This window comes from Canis aureus, chromosome 14, assembly GCF_053574225.1.
Source record: "Canis aureus isolate CA01 chromosome 14, VMU_Caureus_v.1.0, whole genome shotgun sequence".
In the NCBI taxonomy this organism is placed as follows: domain Eukaryota; kingdom Metazoa; phylum Chordata; class Mammalia; order Carnivora; family Canidae; genus Canis; species Canis aureus.
This window is the reverse complement of record NC_135624.1, coordinates 21,674,789-21,691,772: the sequence shown is the minus strand read 5'-3', so window position 1 is coordinate 21,691,772 and position 16,984 is coordinate 21,674,789. Positions and strand designations below refer to the sequence as shown.

The 16,984-nt window shown below is 39.9% G+C and overlaps 1 protein-coding gene across 10 annotated transcripts in view; it reads left to right on the top strand.

Moving 5' to 3' along the window:
* Positions 1 to 16,984, top strand: part of ENPP2 (ectonucleotide pyrophosphatase/phosphodiesterase 2) — a 111,473-nt gene that overhangs the window by 66,981 nt on the left and 27,508 nt on the right. For all 10 annotated transcript variants that reach the window (XM_077847064.1, XM_077847063.1, XM_077847057.1 and 7 more), the window contains 6 exons: positions 6,432 to 6,540; positions 9,293 to 9,418; positions 13,333 to 13,364; positions 14,044 to 14,171; positions 16,425 to 16,512; positions 16,678 to 16,765. In XM_077847064.1, coding sequence (XP_077703190.1) covers positions 6,432 to 6,540; positions 9,293 to 9,418; positions 13,333 to 13,364; positions 14,044 to 14,171; positions 16,425 to 16,512; positions 16,678 to 16,765 — 571 coding nt within the window. The remainder of the gene's footprint in view (positions 1 to 6,431; positions 6,541 to 9,292; positions 9,419 to 13,332; positions 13,365 to 14,043; positions 14,172 to 16,424; positions 16,513 to 16,677; positions 16,766 to 16,984) is intronic.

Here is a 16,984-nt window from a genome sequence, read left to right as displayed (position 1 = left end):
AATGTCAAATTCAGAAGTGGGAAAAAGACAGTTGTGTTTTATCATGTCCCTCATTCATCTGGAGATGGAAATCTTCCCAGTGTTGCAGCATAGACCATTTTAAAACCGATTGAATTTGCCAATCTAAAATGATTTCCACCTCTCATTCTAACTAGTGTGATGAGGTCTACATCAACACACTGAAACTTGATTTGGGATGAGAAATCGTTTCAAAAACTCTGCTGATGGAAACTGGTTCCCAATCTCTAATAGCCTATGACAGCACTGTTGGTGATGATTAAGTTCACGGTGTTCAGCATAAGATTGAGTAGGAGATACAGAGAAATGTGTCTTGGTTTAAATATTTTTGAGCAAAATGCAACATATCTAACCAAAGGCTGTAAATGCAAAATGTACCAAAAATACCTAACTATTTTTGAATGTTTTAACATCAATTCTGCGGTGATTTTTTTTAAACACTGGAAACTAATGGCTGTGTGAAACCATTGTTAGTTTGCCTTAAATCATTGAAGTTATATAAGTCTGATGCTCTTTTTTCCTATCCCTTTGATGTTTAACGAGTGTCGCATGATTATGAAACACAAATGATAAAATGAGATAAACATCTGCATGAAACACAAATCTTACTCTTGCCAGAGCAAGCATGGCTGTTTTATCTTTAGGATGACTTTCTTTGAGATTAATCTAAAGTGAACAAAAGGAACCACATTTTATTAAAATGTTAAAAAAAAAAATCCTAAGCAGTTCCATGTGCCTTTCTTAAAAGTTGAACTTTGCTTGGATAATAATATCCCCTAAAAGACCCTATGGTATAGGAGAGCCAGAGGTTGGTATAGCCATTCTTTTAAAAGCAGGAGGCTGGTGCTTAAGGAGGTGTGGGCTTCTCAAGTCACCTGGTGGGTAAGTGGACTTAAAAGCAGAATCTCAGAGCTCCTGGACCAGGGTTCTTCCCATGGAACCCTTTAAACCTCCAGGAGATAAGCAGAGTGATTAGGTAAATAACTATGTTCAATTCAGACAGAAGATTTTTCTTTATGTCAAAAATTGGCTTTTTAGCATATAAATGAGGTGGAACTCTGGTGATCCTTAGTGCTTTAAGATTTATACAGCTCAGCAATAAGCATTCTTTATCCACGAGCATCTCTGGATTTCTAGTACGTGTATTTCAGTTGTAATTACATACTTGAAAGTGTATGTGTGTGTGTTTTAATCAAGAAATAGATTGAAAAATTTTTTAAATGTCTGAGCAGTGATAAATGGAACATAATATAGGATGCTTTAATTTGTTGTAATGATGGTGCTGTGCCCAGAGTTGCTTAGAAATATACAGAGATTTTTGTCCTCTAAAATTTTTTGAATTAAGACTTGGAAGTATTCATGCTATGTTCTTTCTAGTATTAATATTTCTCATAAACTGGGATATTTTCATGTATCCACTGGTAAACACTCTTTTTTTTTTTTTGAAGATTTATTTATTTATTTATTTATTTATTTATTTATTTATTTATGATAGACAGAGAGAGAAAGAGAGAGGCAGAGAGACACAGGAGGAGGGAGAAGCAGGCTCCATGCTGGGAGCCTGACATGGGACTTGATCCTGGGACTCCAGGATCACACCCCGGGCCAAAGGCAGGCGCTAAACCGCTGAGCCACCCAGGGATCCCCTGGTAAACACTCTTAATTAGATATCTTGGAATGTGTGTTCAGTTATGATAACCTGACAGCCTGGCCACTTTCTTCTGGTAAGGCAAGGAACATTTTCAAATTTCAACTGTTTTTCGTTTGGTTCTAGGTATTTTTGTTTTTCTGAACAAAAAGCAAAACTGTTTATACTTTAAAAACATGAAACCAAAACAAGCCAGCAAAACCTCTCTTCTGTAGTAGACTAATTGGTTTATATCAATTATATACATGTGGTATGTGTATAAAGACTTTACAAGCTGAAATATTATTTATAAAATCAGTAACATGTCATCATTTACATCTAATGAGAAAATACCTTGCATTTGAAGTTTAATTGAAAAAATTTAGTTCAGCAGAATGTTATGTGCTACAACACAGTTGAAATCTGTGCCTTATTTGCTTAATATCTGAGTATACTTTTTTCAGGATAATTCTCAAAGGCTATTAAATGAGATGACCAAACATTGGGCTAAAAGCTTCAAGAAATGGTGTATTGCTCCTGGTTTCATAGTGTAATGGTGAATGTTCAGAAACATGCTTGCTTTTGATTATTGGCACAATCTTTTTCTCTTTGACCTTCTATGCTTACTCTGTGACTCCTCGTTGGGCTGCTGTTCCAGGCCTAGAGGCAGAGCTTTGGCTGGCTAGTTACTATCTTCAGATGGCAAAGTATCCTTCTGAAAAGCAGGGAAATTTGCCCCTCTACCTCCCATCCTCCTAATAACCTCAGGCTAAATCTTCTAAAGTCAGACTAAAGTATGGCTGGTCCGTGAAAACTTAGCTTTCGTTTACCTCTAACATTCAAAGAAGGAACTACATGCGTTGTAATCCCTGGATGAGAACTCATGTTGACTAAATTCTGTTTCTCCTGCTGCTCCTCTAACCCACTGCAACCAGAAGGGCTCGCTTGTGGAGTCTTCTGAATGTTGAGGTCTCTTGCAAATGGCCGAGTGTCTGATGGGCAGACGAGTGCTAGCTGAAATGTGTTCAGTGACCATGACCTGGGAAACCCTCTTTTTCTCCTACTTCTCTTCTCATGAAGAACTGCCTGAAACTAGATGCATTTAAAAACCAAAACCAAAGTCCTTGGGGGCTGTGTCTTTCCATCGCTCTGCCGGAGAGAGAGGATGAGGTAGAAATGGAAGTGCCTTTGCAGTCGCTTGCTCTGGAAACGGTGACATGGCATGGCAGATGGCCTCCTCTTGGATACACTAACACTGTTCCTCCTCCCGCCCCTTCCTGCATCTGAATGATTCTTGGAGCAGTCCCGCCGAGAGAGACTCAGCTAGGGAGATATCAGGGCTTGCTGCTTGAATTCACCTTTGCACCATCAGCAAATCAGGCGCCCGTTGTTCTCTAGTGTTGGGAAGTCCCGAAAGGTTATCTTCCTTATTCGACTTCTGTGTCAGCCTTTGCCACTCTGTAGATTTTCAAAACAGGATGCATAGTCCACCACTCATTACCCCCAAGCAGGGGGTTTCTGAGGAAGAGTATTAGCAAGTAGACTCTTTCTTCATATGTATACCAAGATGAAGTGATATTGATGACTTTTTGCACTTAACCTAATTTTACAAGATAAATTTTTTATTTTTATTCATTTATTTTAAAGATTTTATTTATTTATTCATGAGAGACATGCAGAGAGAGGCAGAGACATAGGCAGAGGAAGAAGCAGGCTCCCTGTGGGGAGCCCAGTGAGGGACTTGATCCCAAGACCCCAGGATCACGACTTGAGCCAAAGAGAGATGCCCAACCACTGAGCCACCCGGGTGTCCCACAATATAATTTTTTAAAAGACAGTTTTGTTTATGGTTATCTCTTGGCTTAGGGTTCCTCTGTACTGAAAACCTAAATTATCAGTGAAAAGTTCTCTCTCCTACTGAAAGTCCTGATTTGTGTAAGGACACATTCATGGCCAAGGAGGATTGTTTATTATTTATGTTTCACTCCATCCTTGGTTTACATCTTTTTCCCCAATCCTCACCAATGAGGGTGACACTTGCTATGACATATATATAGTGGTGGTGTGAACAAATATCTGTCAGATTCTGAATTGGAGCCACCTACATGAATCCCATTGTCACTTTGAAATGACCAAATGGCTAGTGTCCTATTTGGTTTTCTTCTAGTACTTTAAAAATGGAGAGCTTTTCATAACTAAAGACCAGTCTCTCCCTAATGCAGGAGTTATGGAATGCAGAACTGCATGTCACCTTCAGATGTGACCACGAGTAGGCTCCTCAGCCCAAGAGAAAACCACATGACTAGATTCTCTTAAACTCTATTCTTGCTCTCAGTGAAGAAGCTGTGACGGCAGCATCAAGATGGATTTAGGAGGCTTCTCTCTATAGAGTTCCCTGAATCATTCCTTATACCAACTTTTTCTCGTGTAAGGAGCCTTAGTTTTTCTAACTAAGGCTCTGCTGAGCCCCACTGGCAAAGCGTGAGCTTTATGATCTGACCCAGAGGGCCAGACGACTTCTGAGTCCAGACATCTCTATCCGCCAGTACAGGAGAGTAGTTATGGCTCACCTCTTACTCCGGCTAAGAGACCTAAGAGGAAGGTTACCCCTAAGAGGAGACAGGAAAGACCAGTTGCTCCTCCAAAGAAAAGAAGAAGAAAATTACATAGGATGGATCATTATGCTGCGGAAACTCGTCAGGACAAAGTAAGTTTATCTATTGTTCCAAAGCTTTGTGGCGGGCAGGTCTCAGTTGAAGGTTTCCTCCAGTGCCTTGGTTTGAAATCAGCTGAATTAGTTTCAGAAAAACTCTGGTTGTGTCATCCTTGGCTTTGAGTCCAGAAGGATCTAAAGAACTAGTACTTCAGAGGTTGACATTAATGTGAAGACCACCTGAACTTTCAGCAAGACAGGAAAAATGAACCTTCCACTTTCTTTAGAGTTAGTTGCCCTAAAACTAGTTTTAATATTCAGGCTTGAGTGAATGTTAGGAAGGCTGGTGGATTTGCTTGCCCTTATTCATGGAATCTGTTACAATGGTTTGTCACCTTGGTTCTTGAGAACAATCCAGCAAAGCAGCGAGGAGATTCCTCAAAGATAATATAAAGTAGAATTCAATTGAAAATTGGCTTAGATTAGTGGTCTGTACCTTCAGAGTTCAGGAAAGGTTTTAGGTTATAGACAAAGGAATAGCTGAGACAGAAAGAGGAAACAATGGGTAGTTGGAGTTGTGCGTATTTTCTCATAGTGACACGAGTGGTGTCTTCTCTTTTTGTTACATTCAGAACAGGTTGTAGCTTGTCACTTCTCTTGAAACCTTCAGATACCTTTGGGACATTATCTTGCTTATGAGTGAACTAATCACCGAGAAGGAGGTCCTGGATTTCACCTGAGTGGTCTGACGAAAATAAGTCATTGCTAAGGATTGATGTATATTGTTAATTTGTTTTTGTTTCTGTTTTTGTTTCTGTTTTTGTTTTTGTTTTTGTCAAAGAATACATCTCAGAGGAGAGCATGCTTTACTCAGAAGCAAATACCATTTAATCCCACTGCTAATCCCAATGTGTTAGCCCTTCAGGTGATGCTTGCACATATCATTCTGAGACTTCCACTTGTGACTTACTCCTTGGGACAGAGTTTGAAATACTAACTCCTGTCATGGAGAAAAACAAGTTTACACCTGATTTTACTGAGGACATGATATGAGAAAAGGTTTTGAGTCATCTGAGAAGATGCCTTTGGAAGATAATATTATATGTCTGAAATAAAAAAATGATATGCAGATCCTTTTGTTCTCACCAGTCATCTTGGACGTATGTGTGTGGTTGCAGCGAAGTCGTAAAATTAATCCGCGGTACTGTCAAGTGTTTGCCTGATGAGACATTTCTTGGAAAACTTTCCGTTGCATAGAGATGACAGTGAGAGAGGAAGCCTCTAGTGTGTGGGAGCATTCATGTTGTTAGAGGATTCCACTGGAAGCAAGAACGTGAGAGATGGAGTATGTTTCTTAGGCTTTGGAAATGTTCTTCAGAGAACTGAGCTTTTGTGTTTGCTTAGGCTGAATAAGAAATCTAGAACAAGTTCAGTGTTTCACTTCTTGTGAAGGTAGGACTCTTGCAGATTCTTTTTTTTTTTTTTTTTAACTCAAAATCAGCTTGAAGGGGACTAAACTGAGAAGCAGTAGCTTGTTTCTTTGAAGAGGTTCTTCTATCAAGAATCTATTGTTCTCAGACATTGACAGTTAAGTTCTTTGAAACATTAGATGGATTCCATTGTATTAATGATGTTCTCATTTAGCATCCAGTGGAAGGGTATCATTTTACGTCAGAACTTCTCTTGATTCACTTAGCCTCCATCTTCTCGCCATGGTTCAAAACCTGATGTGATTTCACCTAGCGAACAAGAGGCTTAAACTATCCATCTGACTTTCTGCTCACTCTCGAAGTTCTTGGATTTGAAATTTGAATAGCATTGTTACATTTTAGAAAGGTCATTTTATCTCTAAAAAAGAAAGAAAGAAAAAAATTGCCCTTAATGTTTCTGATATTTTTATATCAGAGAATTTTGAAAGGAATTGGATGAGGAGAGGCTTTTATATTTCTGAAATAATACAAATTAAAGTGCTCAGAACAGACTTCCATTAAGAGTGGCGGGCAAATCTCCCTAGACAAAGCTCTGCCTCTGGGCCTGAAGTTTTCTTTCCAGAATGTTCTAGGGGTAGAAGACCTATGAGAAACTGAAAGGAAAAAAATCAGCTTGCAGGGACTAATTTGTTCCTTTTTCCAGATGACAAATCCTCTGAGGGAAATTGACAAAACAGTGGGGCAATTAATGGATGGACTGAAGCAACTGAAGCTGCATCGCTGTGTCAATGTCATCTTTGTTGGAGACCATGGTAAAGCTTTGTTTTCTCTTTGCTAATAGGACAGCTACATAGATCATGTTTCTGATGGTGTTGAGGGGAGGAGCCCTTGCCCTCAGAATCCCAGATTGTATTCTTCACCTCCTTCCCTCTTTCTTCAGGGTAGGAAAAGAAATCAGGCCATGACTCCTAAGTATGAGATGACCTGAGATGACTCTGGATCATTCTGATCAAAACCAGGGACTTCCTGTGTCTTCCTTTTCTTTGCAGGAAAGAAAATCTTTCTGCAAAGTTCTGTGTCTTACTAAAGTGTGGCAGACAATTTGCTTGTGGTATTAATCTCTTCCTTTATGAATGTGACATATTAGGTCCTACTACCTCATCCCCAAAAGGAGCCTACAGAATTTATGTTGGCTAAAAAAAAAATAAATCTAAGTATGATAAGAGGAAGAGACATAGGATTCTTATCAAAGAAGAGGTGTATAAGTAAAATGATAACCTTGTATTCACTGAGAGAATTTAAGACCCAAAGCAGAGGACCCTGCTTCAGTTACAGAAACTGTTAGAGAGAGGAAGAAGCAGAGCTTTCCTAAATCACTATATAAGGTACAAAAAATTCATGACTACTTTTTTGAACATCATAAACATAAGATATTATAGAGCTTGAAGGGAGTCCTAAGAAAGCATTCTTATTTCCTAGCTGTGCATCCTGTAATCTAGAGAGTGCCTCCTGTATTCCAGAACTATCAAATTGAAGGAGTTACCCTGGAGTGTGGGACTGCTCCCTTCAAAGAGAGAGTTTGGGAGAAAAAAATTGGGAGACTCTTTGGTAGTTCTGTTAAGAAGGGCAGGCAAGTCTCCCTAGTCTAAGGTCTGCTTTGGGCCTCTAGTTTTCTTTCCAGAATGTTCTAGAAAATCTAGGAGAAATTAAAAAAAATTTTTTTTTGTGGGACTTACTCTTTGTTAGGGGCTAAATGTGACTCTGCAAAATCATGCCCTGTGAGTTTGACTTGGTGGAGAGCTACAGATAAGGCAGAGAATCTGGAGCATGTGACACGGCTGATTCAATTTAAGTTGCCTGGAGGTGTCAGGAGTATTGGGTCACAGGCTGGAGCCTGATGTCTAAGAAGTGGATGGGTCCCAATGAGTCATATGCTGGAGCATTATAAAGGTCTTATAAAGATAGATGAAAACCTTGTCTTACCAGGTGCAGGCCTCTGAAATGAGTAGATTGCTTTGGTTTGGGGAAACCATAGCATCCCTTTCTTAAAAAGTAGTATGCCCTAGTGCTTCAGAGTCTGGGATTTGGGGTAAAAATGGATTTCAATGGAGTTCAGATTGCACTATGCCACGTAAGAGCAATGAGACGCAACCTCTTCAAATGTAGAATGAGAACACTAACACCATCTACACAGAGCTAGTCTGGGGATGAGAGGTGATGATGCTTGAGAAGAATTTCACATATGGTCTTTGAGAGCAAGAGAGATGGTTCACCTCTGGGGTGGCAGAAATGACTTCTTAGACATGTAACAAATTGAAGATCCTTCCAGTCTTCCACTAATATGTATTTGGAGACTTCCTCTTCCTGAGGTAACAGTGTGCTAAAGCGTAGTAGCTGTTCATTGTTTTAGTTTTTCTTTCTGACAGTTTAAATGGTAAAAGACAAATTATATACCCTTCGTGCTATGTTGGGATATGTTCTTGTCTTCCTTCATTTCAATTTCTATTGAATAAGAGGTGGGGTGTCTTGATCTAGGAATCCCAGAAGGGAATGATTTGGATTTTATAAAGTTTGTAACACTCTGGGTTATATTTCTTTGTTCTAAAACCTTAGGACATCCTTTACAGAATCCCTTATTTCCTCCATCTTGGAGAATATCTATATATGGGATTGTGCAAGGCAGTTTATGAAAGGTTCACAGTTCCATGTCGTCTCAGAAATTCCAAAATGACCAGCCACCATAATTTATTGTTCTGAGATTTCAGTTTGGGTTGTTCTTTACTTATTTATTTTAAACATTGACCAAGACTTTTTTTTTTTTTCTGGTGGGGGCAGGAAACAAACCTTACATGGGGGAGGAATACTTGCTGGTTAAAAAAATTCCCTACCTAGACCCTTCTTGTGTTCTAGTCGCTAGCCTTCAGTTTTGACTGATTACATTGTTTACAACTTGTTTTCAGCAATATTTTGTTTTTCAGTTTGGGTGGTCAGTGGGGCTGACATTTTTTTTCTCATCTCTTGTTGCCAGTATTGTTTTGTCAGTAACATCCAAGGCCACCAGTGGAGACAGAGTGAGGACTGGTGATTATGTGCTCAAGTCAAGAGATATATTAGAGAGAGAGAATTGGAAAATGACATTTTATAAAAGAGACACAGAACTATATATTCCAGTTATTTATACCACCCCCAGCTGGGAAGAGTTTGAAGCAATCTAGGACTTTTTTTTTTTTTTTTTAGAATAGACCTTTTGATGATGACTATGTAAATAGCTTAAAAAATGATCATACTTCTTTTGTCTAGCTGTTCTTGCTGAGTGATTGTTGAGATGATGCATTTTTAATCTTCTAGCACTACAAGATGATGTGACTAAATCAAAATCTGGTGAAGAGTGATATAAAGAAGCATTACAAAATTTAAAGTCAAGTTAAGACATATCAAAAGAGAGGGATCCTTGCGTTAAGTTGTTACAAACGAATTAAGGAGATGCCTGGATGTTATTTTTAGTGTTTCTGCTAGGAATTTAAGTTTATAATTGCCTGAAAACACTTCTTTTTCTCCCCATAGGAATGGAGGATGTCACATGTGACAGAACAGAGTTCTTGAGCAATTACCTGACCAATGTGGATGACATTACATTAGTGCCTGGCACTCTAGGAAGAATTCGGTCCAAATTTAGCAATAATGCTAAATGTAAGTTGATTCTTAAAATACCAAGTTGTCACATGGTAATATAGTGGAGTAGAAAAGGCTTATTCTCTGAAGCTGGAGTATTTGGGTAAAAAGCCAAATTTTGCTACTTCTTAGCTGAGTGACCTTGAATAAGTCACGTAAACTCTAAGCCTCAATTTTTTTCATCTGAAAAATGGGATGATAACAGCCATGACATCGAGTTATTGTGAAAATAAATCTCTGTACGTCATTTAGAGTGGGGCACATGGTTGCATTATGTAAATATTTGCGTGTTTTCTTTATGTGGAAAGTACACTTAGTTTGAGACATGCATATAACCATGAGCTTTTGTTTACAGGAGAGGAACATTTCTACAAGAGGTTCATGCTTACTCTTTAGCTGAAGCTGGGGAGTCCAGGGCAGGGTGGGCAGAAGCACACTCAGACCCTGAATGTCCCTAGGAGTCCAGCGGAAGGGGACTCTTCACTTTTATGAGAGTGATTGACAGAACCCAGGAGAACTGTTACACCCTTGGGAAGTGGTGGCCGTTCTGGAAGATTAGATATAAACAGGAACAATCTTATCACTAATGTTGTACACATTCAGGGCATGATATGCTACTGACAAGAACCTTTATTTTTTTGATTTTTAAAAAAGATTTTATTTATTTATTCATGAGAGACACAGAGAGAGAGAGTCAGGGACACAGGCAGAGGGAGAAGCAAACTCCCCAAGGGGAGCCCAATGTGGGACTTGATCCCAGGACCCTGGGACCTTGCCCTGAGCTGAAGGCAGATGCCCAACCACTGAGCCACCGAGGCATCCCAAGAACCTTTATTTATGGACTAAGATGTTTTAGGTGGTGCCCACCTAGCTTCTGAGAAGTCCACCGTTTATTGGAGACATGCTGCGTTTTTGGGGGAAAAAAATCCCTTAGAGGTTTTAGCCTTGGGAATAAGAAACCATTGGCACAAGTGTAAAGCTTTGGAAAATTAAGTTTTTCCCCAAACTGCGTTCCTGAGTCAACACAAATGGGAACCATTCCAAGGTCAGCTCCAGGCAACGTTGTAAAATAAACAAATCATCTGTGTTTCTGCGGCTTCTCTTCCATGCCCTTTCCATCCTCCGCACCCTCCCCTCTCCTCTGCTCACTTGAGACAGGCAGGCCCTGGCCAGAGATGGGACACCAGTCACTATGGTACCTGTTGATTTAGTACCTGCATTTTAGGGCTTATGCAAGAAAGGTTTTGTCTATTTCAAAAGGTCCTTCAGGCATCAATAAATATAATGGGGAGGCTGTTTTAGGGGAAAAGGAAAACTTTCTTGGAGCCAATGAAATAATAAGTACCAATGATTAAAAATTTCATACTTTAAAACCCTTGCATATATGTGATTCTGCTTAGTGAAGGTCAGTAGAGTGGGAGGTTAGCAGCACAGACAATGGTGGCAGGATGTCTGGGTTCAAATCCCAGCCCTGCCACTCTATGACCTTGGGCAAGCTACTTAAATGTTCTGTGCCTTGGTTTCCTCATTTATAAGGCAAGGATTGTTGGAAAGATTAACTAGAGATTATCTACATATCACTTAGATTAACTTTTAGCTCGTAGTCAAAGTTGTATAAACCTTAGCTATAATGATGACGTCTTGGTCACATCACTATTTTCAGCTAAATACATACACAGTCATCTTTAATCCTTCCAATAACCCTGGGTGACAACTTTTACTATCCCCTTTTGCAGACAGTAGAAACCAAGGCTCAGAGAGAGATGAAGTTACTGGCCAGGAGTATGAGAGCTAGGAAGTGGCTGGGCTGAGGTGTGAACCCAGATTTGCCAGTTCTTAAGCATCAGCCTGTGCTGGGACTTCTTTCCTTCTTGGAAAGGGGAAAGCCGTCAGCATGAGAGGCCTGAGAACTTCAAAACTGAAGGGTTGGTGTCCCAAGCATGGAATTGGGCACTTGTTATTTTCCAGTAATTCTCTGGGATTTATCTGAGCACAAGATTGCCCTAGGCTATTTATTTTTCTTCATTATCAAAGAACGTGAACTCACCCAGTTTGGTTCCTTTAAGGACTGTGGTTTATGAACGCACAGAGTGTAGAACTTCGATGAAACATGGCTTGCTCAGCTGGATTGTTAGAGTCCCAGTGTGCAAGCCCCACTCTTCTAAATGTCCATTGGCTTAGTGAAGATTCTAGTAGCACCTGCCTCCCAGAGTAGCTGTGAAGGACCAGAGAGTGCCTGCAAAGCTGTCACAGAGGGACTGTACATGATAGGGACACAATTTGGGTTAACCATTGTTGCTACTGTTATTACTTCCTTGCTTTATTAAAAGATGCAATTATGGGGCCCTTGGATGGCTTAGTCAGTGAGGCATCTGCCTTAGGCTCAGGTCATGATCTTAGGGTGCTGGGATCGAGTCCCACATTGGGCTCACTGCTCAGTGGGGAGCCTACTTTTCCCTCTACCCTCCCTCTGCCCTGCCTTGTGCTCTCTCTCTCAAATAAATAAATAAAATCTTTAAAAAATACACATCTAAAGTTTAACCACAATTAAAGTAGAATGGGGTCCACATTTTAGCTTTGGATTTCATGGCTTTAGAACCCAGGTTCTGAAAACTCCCTTTGAAACATGTGTACTTATACTGCAAGGCAAGCTTAGTCATGCATTTTCAACAAATAAGAACAAATATTTATTTGTATTTATTAACAAATGCTTGTTGAACGCCTACTAAGAACAAGGCCCCAGGGATACAGCAGGAAATGACATCGGCATGAAGATTAAATCTCAGGGAGAACTGCTTCATGAGAGCTGCTATCTCTTCTGTACTCTGCTTTCCTTTTCTGCTGGTTCTATAATGACATACTAAACCAATTTTTTTGAAAACAAAACAAAATCCAACCAACCTACAATCTGCTGTTTCTCTCCACACCCCCCCAAAAGGGGCCTTCAGATAATACAATCCCATCCACAGTTTATACACAACCATCATTTACATAGTTTTGCTTTTAGCTAGTTCAGGGTACTGACTAAAATATCTTCTGTCTACTTGTAGTGAAGATAAAGGAGGCACACACATGTGCGTGTCTGTGACTGGGGAGGAACAGCTCTTTGGAATGAGACCCGTGGTGTTTTGGAAGAAACAAAACTCCCTTTAGAAAAAAATGAGTCAATGGAGTAGAAGATTCATCTTAAAGTGGATGATAACTTGTTTCCAAGATCGGTAGATAAATAGGAAGTTACACTGAAAGCCCCAAGTGCCCAGTTTGGTTCCTGATGTCAAATTGCAAATACACTGAAGCCAAGATCCAGGGGGATCATTCGGGGGGGGGGAAACCTAAAGAAGATGTTTACCTAGCATTATCCTTGCACCCCAGGAGGAGGAATCCTCTTTTAGAAGAGAAGAACCAGATTTAGCAGGGAAATTTACCATAGGAGTATTCCCATTTAATACCTACATTCTTCACTTATCAAAATATTAAATAAAAAAATATTAAATACTCACACTTAATTTTTTATATGTATATATATATATATTAAAGTCTTATTTATGTATTTGAGACAGAGAAAGAAAAAGAGAGAGAGAGAGGGAGAGAGAGAATGAGCACAAGTGAGGGGTGGGAAGGAGCAGAGGGAAAGGGAAAGAGAATTTGAAGCAGACTCCCCGCTGAGTGCAGAGCCCAACACAGGGCTCCATCACATCACCCTGAGACCACCACCTGAGCCAAAACTAAGACTTGGACGCTTAGCTGACTGAACCACCCAAGAGCCCCAATTTTGCATGTATCTTAAACAAAGCCTACAGTGATAGCTCTTCTAAGTGGGGGGGGGGGGGGGTGGAGAAAGAGAAAGAACTGAGTCTTTTGCTGTAAAAATTATTTCTTTCAGGGGTTATTGTCATGGCTTTTGAAATTGTTTTCCTTCCCTTTTTGAACAGATGACCCTAAAGCCATTATTGCTAATCTCACGGTAAGTGTTGCATGTCACCCAACCTCTGCCCTTGGAGGAGCTTCCACACACTCACCTCCTAGGCTCACCTACCCTATGGGGCGGGAAGAACATTTTCCTTACTGCCCTGCAATCCCATATATTTGTTTCTCTAAGAGTTTTCAAAACTTCAAAACTGCGGACAGCTGCAGGCTCCCTAATGGGCTTGGCAGTGATACAAACTGAGAATATTTGATCTTTCCATTAGAACTGAAAAGTACTCATTCATGAGTAAACAAATCCTTACTCTCTCTGAACCAGATCTGCCCATCACCGTGTTCCATCATCCCCCCATGCAGGATGTAATTACAGGACCGAGTGTGCGTCCTCCTCCCTTCCCACCCCACCTCCCACCCCTTGACTTGAAGTAGTTGGAAAAGGCTTTAGAGTTTGAGTTGCTTTTAGTGATTGTCTCACAAGTCAGGAACGTATCTTAAAAATTCCTAACTACCCTCTTCCATGTCATCTACCAAGTTATCAAATCCCTTTTGAACTTACTTGTTTTCAGCTTATATTATCTGATAGGGGTTAATAAATTCCATTTACTCACTAACCAACCTTGTGTTTGGTTTAAAACTTCCTTTGACTTTCTAGAGAGAGAATATCTAGGACTTTTCTAGAAAATATTCCACATAAAGTCCAATGTCCATTTATATTTCAGTGTAAAAAGCCAGATCAGCACTTTAAGCCTTACATGAAACAGCACCTTCCCAAACGCTTGCACTATGCCAACAACAGGAGAATCGAGGACATCCATCTATTGGTGGACCGCAGATGGCACGTCGCAAGGTAACTTGGGGATTAGCAGGGACTGTTTTTGATCTTCATAACCACCTCTTTGGCAACTGGAGTGCTATAAGGTCCTTAGCCATCAAAAAAGAAAAAAAAAAGAAAAGAAAAAGAAAAATCTCAGTTGGAAATCCCATCATTTGCAAAGACTTTTTAAGGCTAGATAAACAATTAGTGCTGAGCCAATGCAGCTCTGATTTCTGGATCCCACCTCTTGGTGTCTCTTTGAGGTGTCTCAGTGCATCTCTGTGTGGTCTCTCTCTTTTCATGTTTAAAATTTACATTCTAGCCTCTATTCTTATTACTTGAGTAGGTCTAAAGTGTGCCTGGGACATTGACCTACCACAACTGGACTGATTTGGTCTTGGTTGACAAGACTTAACTGGCAGCAACATCTTTAGAGGAGTTTAGAAAATGTTGTTAATCTTAAAACTTCTGTTACTGTGGGCATGCTTTATATTGCCTTAAATATATCAGAGGTTTACCTTCTTTTGAACTATAAAAGACTTTCCGATATTTTTTTTTAATTTTTATTTATTTATGATAGTCACACAGAGAGAGCGAGAGAGGCAGAGACACAGGCAGAGGGAGAAACAGGCTCCATGCACCGGGAGCCCGTTGTGGGATTCGATCCCGGGTCTCCAGGATCGCGCCCTGGGCCAAAGGCAGGCGCTAAACCGCTGCGCCACCCAGGGATCCCAGACTTTCCGATATTTAAGAGACCATTTCTTGCTCTTGAATCTGGTGTAGAACGTGTCCAGAAATTCTAAGCAATTCCAAAGGATTTATCATTAAAAGCTAATCCATTTTCAAACATACCTGGCAGAAACCTTTTTATGCTCACTCTTGCTCTGATTTCCTCCTTAAGAAAAGCTCTGTGAGCCGATCTGTGGTAATAATTGAACTACCATACACACTCTAGTTGGGTACTTCAATGAGCTTACAAAGGAGAAAAGATGATGAGAAGGTGGCAGTCTTCTAGAAACTTACATCAGTATGAACCATCTGGTGAGACACATGTGACAAATACATAAATATCCTACCGTTGTTGTCAAGGGGCTACACAGAGTTAAATATGTAGGATGAGGAAGAGAGATATATGAAGACCAGAAATTATTGAAATAATTTAGAACAGACATGAAGAGTCTTCATGGAATAGTTACAAAGATGTGAACAACATGGGTTTGGCTGAGTGTGTCTTCTGTTGGACCTTTTATGTGGCTTGAAAGAGAGCAAGTTTGGTGCACTTGGTAGGTTGATATGAAGGAAAACTAGGAGCTGAGTAGAAGTGAGTGATGAGGACAGTTGACCAAATTAGCAGAGACCACAGCTGGGTATTTTGATCATTAGTTAATTTTTAAAACTTCAGCTCTTGTGTTGTTGAGTTATCATTTGTACATATATCATTATCCTAAGTGGAAGTACTTTTCTGAGAGTGGGGACCCAAATGTTTAATTTGTTTTCCACCAAGTACTTTAGTTCAGTGAGATAGACCTTGTAAGTGCTTACAAGGATTCATAGAAATGGGACCCATGGGAAAATTTGTATTGATTAACATGAAAGTGTTTTGGAAAAGTGCTTCATGACACTTAAGCAAAAGGCATCTTCCTGTCACAACTAGGAAGGTCAAGTGGTTTTGATGCCTAGAGAGCAATGTTTTCACTTTCTATTTCTAAACAGAGATGTCTAGGTAAGTCTGAGCTTTTGTTTGATATGTCACTATTAAATGTAGGTTTACCACTCAGTAGTACTCTCTAGTTACATTATACTGATAAGTAGATTTGTGTGCAAAAATTTTTAGAAAATATAGATCTCTATTCATTGATGAAGAGTCCCATGTTTAAAAAGTGCCTATTATGTGCTTGGCATTGAGCCTAGTGATGGGGATATAGGAGTGAACCAGACAAACATGGTCCCAGAGTGGAGAATCTTACAGTTTTGGAGCTGGTGAACATAGGCAGACAGAGCATTACCTGTGACAAATGCGTTGCTCAGTGCCAAGCATGAGGTACGAGGAAGGTACTTGACTTCTGTTCAGAGGTCCCCAGGTGTCCTGGGTCAATTGTCAAAATAAAGCCACCTGGAGAAAAGGAATAGCATCATCTTTTCATCACTGTAGAAAGGATACAATTCAAATAGAGACAAAAATGCTTGTAAAGTCCACTTCTTAGAATGTTTTTGTGTGACAAAATTGGCTTTTATAGGGGGATTTCATGAGAAATCCTGACTAATCCTACAATTATTTCTATGTAGGAAACCTTTGGATGTGTATAAGAAACCATCAGGAAAATGTTTTTTCCAGGGAGACCATGGATTTGATAACAAGGTCAACAGCATGCAGGTATGACCGTCATGCTGCGAGTTGAACATGTATTTTAGTGATTTTCAGGAGGGGCAAAGAAGTGGGCATGGGTGAAATTGTACAGTATTCCTAAATAGGGGAAGAGTTAATACTGGATATTAGCAATGTCTAATTGTTTCTGTTAATTTTCTTTTCTTTGGGAAGACTGTTTTTGTAGGTTATGGCCCAACGTTTAAGTACAAGACTAAAGTGCCTCCGTTTGAAAACATTGAACTTTACAATGTTATGTGCGGTAAGTCACTTATTTAATCACAGCTGATGAAGCGATCTAAGCTATCATATGAACTTCCTCAAGGTCAGAGAAAGAACTGAGGTGTCTGTTTTCTAGGACCACTTCACCTCCAGCAAAAAATGGTGGTAATGTGCCCACTGGTTCGAAGGACAGAATCTCATCCCCTTCTAAGGCTTCTTTGTCTTCCTTTAACAGTTGACTAATGGGGAGTTTTCATAG